This window comes from Botryllus schlosseri, chromosome 6 (genome assembly GCF_051294905.1).
Source record: "Botryllus schlosseri isolate E-star chromosome 6, Bs_hap1, whole genome shotgun sequence".
In the NCBI taxonomy this organism is placed as follows: Eukaryota; Metazoa; Chordata; class Ascidiacea; order Stolidobranchia; family Styelidae; genus Botryllus; species Botryllus schlosseri.
In genome coordinates, this window is record NC_137241.1 from 17,295,501 (window position 1) to 17,303,993 (window position 8,493).

Here is an 8,493-nt window from a genome sequence, read left to right on the forward strand (position 1 = left end):
ACCTATATGTCGATATACCTCCGTCATTTTACTTATGCAATTATGAGATTGACCCTTTTGGTATATAACTTATTACAAGATTTCCGTGTCGCGATGTGTAAGTGCATTCCTATTACGAATGGAAAAGTATTATCGTCACGGTAGAATAAAAGTAGCTCGCCTTTTCAAATTGTGAGAAAATTAGGTAATATTTTCATATATTTTCGGCCTTATCTTGACCCTGTTGATTTTTTCCATGTTGCTTCAAATTTAACCATGGCTAGAAGAGAATGAAGACTTACATAAAGTTAATTTTCTCAAAATGTGTAAAATGGACATAATAAGCTACTTGAATCCACAGCGACGATATGGCTAAATTTGTGAATGTTTGATTACTTTGGGAGCATGCTGTAGATCAAAAACTCGACGTGAGGGAAGAAAAGTGGCCGCTTTTTTTTTAATCTGCACACCAAATTTAACCCAAATCAGGTGCAAAATCAAAGTCGACAAAATTTTCTTTCGAAATTGTTGCCCTGAGCCCACTGATCTGTGGCGTCATGTGATAACTTCTACTGACACCCAGTGAGCAGGCAACCGAAGATTAGGATTTATATGGTGATGGTGTAGTGACTAGCTTTTCCGTCCACATCTTCTTATTGAGCAGGATGCGAAAGGTTTGGGATTCTGTTTTGGGTTTATGTATTGAATATTGACGGAATACTCTAATTGCAAAAAGAGGCTCAATAAATTTTTCAGATTTTCGTTCATATCTTAAAGCTAAACTAGCACTTAATTTCTCACCATGGGTCTGAGCGAAGAAGATGTGAAGAAACAGGTAAGGTACACTACAAAAAATAATTTGTAATTTTGGTCTCAAATTTAAGACATTGAGAAGATTTGCTCTCATTTTCAGCAAATGTAGTCTTACTGATGAAATGAAGTCTTAAAATTGAGACTGATTCAGCTTTTCAAGACCATTTTAAATTGTAGAGATTATTCGGTCTTGAAAATTGAAATTAAGACTGATTCAGCTTTATAAGACCATATTGAATTGTCAAGATTATTCTGTCTTAAAATTAAGACTGATCAAACTTTTTAAGACCATATTGAATTGTCAAGATTATTCTGTCTTGAAGTTAAGACTGATTCAGCTTTATAAGACCATATTGAATTGTCAAGATTATTCTGTCTTAAAATTAGGACTGATCAAACTTTTTAAGACCATATTGAATTGTCAAGATTATTCTGTCTTAAAATTAAGACTGATTCAGCTTTATAAGACCATGTTGAATTGTCAAGATTATTCTGTCTTAAAATTAGGACTGATCAAACTTTTTAAGAACATATTGAATTGTCAAGATTATTCAGTCTTAAAATTAAGACTGATTCAGCTTTATAAGACCATATTATTCAATTGTCAAGATTATTCGGTCTTAAAATTAGGACTGATCAAACTTAAGACCACATTGAATTATCAAGATTATTCGGTCTTAAAACTGAGATCAATAAACACATCTTGAAAGACACATTGTGCTTATTGGGACAGTTTTTGATGTATCAGTTTTTCCGGTCTTGTTTTTAAGACAAATTTTGCTAATCAAGAAACATCATGGTCCGTGGTCTTATAAATCAGAATGGTAAACTGTCATGAGCCAGGAGCGCAGGACGTAATTAGCTTTCTTTGACAAATTTTGATCCATCAAAGGTCATTGCAAATACAATCTAGGGGTGGCTTGAGAGCAGAGAGCCAAAACGTATTTGGTGGTGCCATGTTGTTCATTTCTCGCTGGTCACATGTCACACTTCAAATAAGTCAAATGCAGAATGCATTTGCACCAGAACAAGAATTCAAAGTACTGTACCTTGTCACTTTTCACTGACACAATGGTGGTGGCATGTCGCACCCACCACAAATACTATTATATACTCTAATTGAACTATATATTGTTTTGAGGATTGTATACAAAGTGGTAAGTGGAATGTACAATGACAACGTTATGTAATATGAATCTAATGAATTGCAAATCCAGGTATGTTAGGCTTCCCTTCATGCAGAAACTAACACTGACATGTGAATACCCCCAAAGCACTCTGAGTATTTTGATGTAATTTGTCTCTTGATTTTAAGCGACAACGGTCTTATTTTCAAGCAATTTCGGTCTTAATTTTGAGACGAAAAATTCTTGTTAAGACCGATTAGTCTTTAAGACCGATCATAAAAAGTCACTTTAAGACAATAAGACCAAAATTGTCTTATTATTTTTTGTAGTGTAGTGGCTGTCGGCTATCGCATATCAGGACCGCTTAGTTCAGTGTTTCGCATCGTAATCTATAGAACTCATAGAAGTCGTCTGGTAGTAAAGCTAAACAATTTCACGCATTCCTGCAATTTTCACGTCATATTTTCTTTTCAGATAGACCATATGATTGCATTCATAGACCAAGAAGCTCAGGAAAAGGCCGAAGAGATTGATGCAAAGGTGCATGTATTATAGTATTCTAATACTATTACTGCAGTAATGTGCAGCAGCAGTAACCACTCTATTCATATATAACTTCTCACTTGATGTGAATTGATCTGTAAATGAATGACGATTGTTCAATGTGCATAGATTTGTACCGATTCCTTTTGCTATCCGTTCATGTTTTGCAAACTTTTTTGTGTGGTTCCTAGCAGTTAAATATTTTGATAGGTATGATATCTTGTAACCACAGTTTTCAAGCCTAGTTCCATTGTTTTGACCGTGTTCCGGATGTGTCTCAATATGTTTCTGATCAACACAATACATTTGTATTGACCTCAGCTGTGCAATATAATTTATAACTGCCCGTGCATTTAGAGCTGTTATAGATATACTGTATTCATCATAAATGAACCATATTATATTGTTCATGGCAAACCCAACTATATTTCTATTGTCACTTCATTGGATTGCAGGCGTAATTAAGGTTTAAGGCTATGTTTCTCCCATTCCGCTAACAAATTATTTGATTTTAGGCTGAGGAAGAATTTCAAATTGAAAAAGGAAGGCTCGTGCAGCAACAACGGCAAAAAATCATGGAATTCTATGCCAAAAAAGAGAAGCAACTTGAACAACAAAGAAGGATGTGAGTGACTAATTGGTGCATATAATAATAAAAAACCGTAATATGTGCATTCAACACATTTCGCCTTGACAAGGTGGTCGACATGGACCGTATAGGTGGAGTGGGTTTTATAACGATTATAGACAGTCAAAAATGCGTTAAACAGCTACATTTACTGCATATAATAGTATGCCCTCTGACATAGATATAAGTGCAAGACGTTTCATTTCCGGGTGTACTTCCTGAAATCTCTCGAGAGTATTTTATGCAATTTCCATAGTGTCAATAAATAGATCGGACTCCAATGCAAATCCCCCTGAACACTTGATTCTTGAGGCCAGTTCGCAAGTCAAATGCATTTCTCCCCCCATTACAGCCAACAATCACAGATGGTCAACTCCGCGCGACTCAGTTTGCTGAAGAAACGAGAAGAGTATATCGACGTAACTTAGTTTTATTCCAGGATTGATAAACAGCGCTCTAAAACTGAAGCTTTACAGGGTATTCTTGAGGAAGCTGGAGAAAGACTGAGCGAAGTCCGAAGAGATCAGCAGCGCTATCAAGAGCTCCTGGAGGGATTGATAGCCCAAGGCCTGTTCCAAATTCTCGAAAGCGACGTGTCCTTGAGATGTAAGAAAGAAGACCACTCCGTCGTCAAGGTAAGTCCATGCATATGACCGGTAGCTAGGCACGTCTCTAAATCCTACCATGTTGCATTAGAAAGCGATACCCAAGGCCGCAGCTTCTTTCAAAAATCAATCTGGCATCAATGCAAACGTCACCATCAACGAAACAAACTGGCTGGGAGGCGACACGTCTGGTGGAGTCGTGATGTCAGCGCAAGGAGGGCGTATTAGAGTCGAAAACACCCTCGAAGCAAGACTCGATTTAATAAGCAAGCAGGTGAGATAATGTGTGACCCGCTAAACCTAACCGCTTCTAACGAATCGATGCCTATATTTTCACCAGATATTGCCTGAGACAAGGGTGAGGCTTTTCGGTCAGAATCGCAACAGGAAGTTCATGGATTAACTTGATCTGATATTTATTACCTCTCTACATAGAAAAAGTACGCGTTTTCGGTGTCCGAGTAGTGTGTCTTCATTTCACCAGATGATAAAAGATTGTCCCGTCTTCCGGCGTGGAGCAAACCTGAGTGCTATTGTGATGCGTCCTTTTTGTGTTGTATTTGTTCTTATATCGCCATCCCGTGCAATGCAATAAAAATGCTGAATACAGGCATTTCGCATTGTTTTTATATCGCGAACCCGTTTAATCAAGAACCATTCGGTGCCGCGTTCGGCAGTCAAGCCATCTCTTCGCTGAAATTACCAATGCCAGAGTCATCGTCCGAATCCTGTACGGCCAGTCTTAATCTTTTATTCGGATGCTCGGACATCGACACGATGAACTCTATCTGATGTCCATTCCGGTCGCAAATCGACCCTAGGTCTTCCTTCACCACCACCAAGTACTTCAGCAGATTATTCACGACAGGCAGCACTTTCTTCCATCTGCTCTTTAGCATCGAGCAGTGGTGCAGCAGTAGGTACCTGGTCCACATCACATAAAATTGCAAGTGCCGTGTTCCGCTTATCTCCCCGGCGATGTAAGATAGCAGCTTGCCGACATAGAGCGGCTTCAAGTGCCTTGACACGACATCAATGGCACAATGTGGCACGTTCTCAACTACCTCTCGGATGATATCCTTCTCGTTGAGTTTCAGCGACATAGTGATCGCGACACCGTGTTGTCCCAGCTTCGATTTTTCTCGTATCTGATCCGGCGTAATGTCCATATCCACTTCAAACGGACTGAACACTGAATTGCCGTCCAGAGAATACACAAGTATGCCTTCCGTCGTCACGGCCGCCCACTCTCTTCCGGTCGGAGAAAACTTGACTTCGGACACTCTCACCTCGGGCTTGAACGCCCTGCTGCACATGTCCCCTTTCATTACGCCGGGCAGACTTACTTTCGCAACATCTGTGTCAATTAAAGCCTGTGGGCCAAAATCCGTCATCTTCCTTCTGTTCAAGAATTGTTCCGTTGCATCCAGTGAAAAGTTCTGACTGACCGTGAAACTCTTCACCAAAAGGCATCCCTGTCAAAGCAATAATGTGTTGGTAAAAACGGTATGCGGCTGAAAGGAAAATAATCAAAGCAATATGCAATACCCACCTCAACGCTGTAGATACATATGTTTAGGAATTTCCCTCCGGCAATGAGGGACGAGCCATCAGTCGAGAACGCAATAGCGTCGAACATCTTGCCTTCGGCCTTGGTTTTGCTGGATGTCCGGTCGAGCTCGCTACGGCCGCATGCTATGTCATATCTGTAACGAAAATTGGAATTGGAAGGGATTGTAAGCACAGGTGGCATAGTAGTCGGCAGTGTAGCAATTTCAATGACATTTCAAATTTACTTCAACTAGAACTACAAAATGAAGATATGAAGAGCACTCGGGTAGTTTCAAAAATTTTGAGTGACCGTGATACAGGGTTTCTTTCACCTAGTGGTCATGACAATTTCCCTCATAAATATGATTTAAGCATATTCCAAAACTACTTTCTATCAAACAAAAACAGAAGTGTACAAAGTAATTAGTTTTGCCTAAAAAACTACGAGTAATCCAAACCAATTAAGTAGTACAAGTTGGTAAATCTACTTGAGTACTCAGAAAATTAGAAGCACTTTAAGTGATCATATCTGAATGTCAGCAATATAATTTCAATCAACGCTAAAAGATCTGAGAAAATTCAAGACAGAATATCGCACACCACATACAAAAATACATACTTGCACTCTATGGTACCGGTTTGCACGCCGGTCGAAGCGTCCCAAAAGGTGATCTCCGTGTTCAGCGATGAAACAGCCACAGTCGCGCCGTCTGCACTGAAAGCGACTGCCAAAACATCGTGATTCAAAGCCAAAGTTTCCCGTGATCCCTTCCCTTCCAAGACGTTCCAAAGCCGGACAGCACCGTCCCAGGAACCGCTCGCGAGAACAGACTCTCTCGACGAGAACGCCAGAGACACGACAGGGCCTTCATGACCCGCAAGGATACTGAGGAGTTTGCCGGTCTGCATTGACCACAAAAATACCCCGAAATTGTCTTTGGAACCGGCGCATACTATATCCCCACTGCCGTCGACCGCTAGCGAGATGAACTGTACAGGATTCGGAGACGTGAAGGTGCGGAAATTTCTATATCGGTGCATATCAAATGCTCTCACGGTGCCGTCTAACGATGCCGACACTACCACATTTCCGTTACTGGTAAAAACCACCCCCGTCACGCCAGACTTATGTTCAGTAAATGTAACAAAACAAAATCCACTGGAAGCATTCCACACTTTAACCTTGCCGTCTTCTCCGCCAGTCACTAGAAAGCGTCCGTCGGGAGAGTAATCAAGGCAAGCCATATTATTCAAATGCCCGTGTTGTTTCATGACGTAAGACTCGCTTCGCCATTCCCACACTAAAAGCTGGCCTGAAGTGGAACACCCCAAAGCAATCCAGTCTCCCGCGGAATTAAACGATACCGATGATAGCGGATGGTCGGCCATGTTGAGAGAGTGAATCCAATTGAACCCAGGCAGTTCATGTATGAGGAATGATCCCGATTCAAATCCCGTGCATAAAATATGGGTTTGTTTGTGGTAGCTGGCGTTTGTCACAAAATTGAAGTCACCCTCCGCATTGAAATAATGTTTGGCCAATCTTTTGAAACTCCACGACTTCCTCTCCTTGGCAGTATCGGGATCCTCGCCGAAGAAATCAAAATCCACATCGCATTCCCAAACATTGAGCGCGCCTTCTTTGCCCACCGTGTATAAATCGAAGGACTGGCTTTCGAAAAAACAGGCCACAACTTCATCTTTGTGACCACCGAACATATATTTAAGATACTGGCCCGGGGAAATCGAGTGGATCCTCGTCATCATATCTTTACTGCACATCGCAAATGCCAACGAATTATCCGACCAGTCTACATTAGTCACGTCGTCGTGAACATCGTGGTAGCTCCGAATCAACTTGAACGGGTTGATTTCTCTCGTTCTTCCGGGAGCGTGGTACATCAGCACGACTTTTTCCATGCACACAATAAACTTTGTGCCATCAGGACTGAACTTGATACAGCTCACAGGTTTCTGGAATCGGAATTTGTGCAAAATGGATTTGCTCTGAAGACTCACGAGATAAGAGTTGCCTTCTTCATCCAATATAATGGCGAGGACACAGTCAGGAGAAAAGGCGATTTGGGAAATGTTATACTTAGTAGTGACTGGAAGGGTCTCTGATGTGTTCTCTTTCAGATTGAACAAAGTCAGGTGATTGCCGACTGGGCTGCATAGGGTATCTGCATTTGGAAGGAATATTGCATTTCCTTTTGTGTAGACGGTCCCTAGCAAATTCGCAAACTTATATGAGTACTTCATCACCCTTCTTCTTAGTTAAACGAAGGAGAAAATACACTTCATTAAATCCAATATCTACCCAATAGGTCAACGGACACAAGCCAAAAATCTAAAGAAACAGTTGCATCAATATCAAACGATCGGTAATATATTTGACAAGTTGGCTACTGACCAGCAGGGGATTAAATCCATGACCTGCAGATCACGATCATGCAGGCGATTAAGAAGCTGGACACCCCACCATTGCGCAATCTTGTCGGCCGATATACAAGAACTTTGTCGAAAGTTTACATAAGCCTCAGTTACGGTAGAAATGAGGCGAGTCTATTCAGAACCGGTCACAAACTTTCCCAAGGTTAGATCATAATTACCGGTATGTCCTCTTTTATGAGGAATGAATTCTAGTACAAATTTTAGAATCACCAGTTTTCTAGTCCGGCAATCTGACTTTTATAATTTGTAACGAGTGTGATCGTTTCCGGAACTCAAAATATGGTATAGCCGTAACTGTAACTGGCCTAGCAGTATATAAGGACACAGGCACACCCGCACGCCGGTACGAACGTACGATTATGTCGATTAGGATATGGTTAGGTATCCACAGGAGTAACCCGTGATCGGAAAAAAAAATACCGTAGCATATAGAATATTTCCATTCATAAGAGCAACAGATGCAGACTTTCTGACATAGAACTATAAGACTCCTTCTCTTTCATTTACCGTACCAACACTTATCATCCACGTGTTCTTCTGGATGGTAGATCGAAACAATCGAGTGCTTGAAAACATTCGCTTATTTTGAACTCAGTATCACGCATGAACAAATCTTGCGCATCTCCAAATGTCACCAGCAATCGCTAACTCAGGAGTCTTGACTTTCGAAAAGGATGTCAGCATTCGGCATATACAGCCATACACACGATTTCATGAATTTAAGACCTCAATAAAGTTGCCTTGTGCTTTTGTATGAGTATCTGCAAGTAGAATTTGACGCCACACAAGTGCA

General features: G+C 40.9%; 2 protein-coding genes across 2 annotated transcripts; one reads left to right on the top strand and one right to left on the bottom strand.

Annotated features, from left to right (window-relative positions):
• Positions 1-654: 654 nt before the first annotated feature.
• LOC145441277 (V-type proton ATPase subunit E-like) lies at positions 655-4,308 on the top strand. The gene is made up of 7 exons (XM_080319098.1): positions 655-814; positions 2,394-2,459; positions 2,978-3,087; positions 3,443-3,509; positions 3,567-3,725; positions 3,787-3,969; positions 4,036-4,308. The coding sequence occupies exons 1-7, from the start codon at positions 782-784 to the stop codon at positions 4,096-4,098; spliced, it is 681 nt and encodes a 226-aa protein (XP_080175224.1). The 5' UTR covers positions 655-781; the 3' UTR covers positions 4,099-4,308.
• On the bottom strand, positions 3,940-7,986 carry LOC145441270 (periodic tryptophan protein 2 homolog). Its single transcript, XM_080319090.1, has 3 exons — positions 5,866-7,986; positions 5,248-5,401; positions 3,940-5,170 (listed from the first exon to the last, which is right to left on the bottom strand). Exons 1-3 carry the CDS (start codon positions 7,506-7,508, stop codon positions 4,373-4,375), a joined length of 2,595 nt encoding a protein of 864 aa, XP_080175216.1. The 5' UTR covers positions 7,509-7,986; the 3' UTR covers positions 3,940-4,372.
• Between the last annotated feature and the right edge of the window lie 507 nt (positions 7,987-8,493).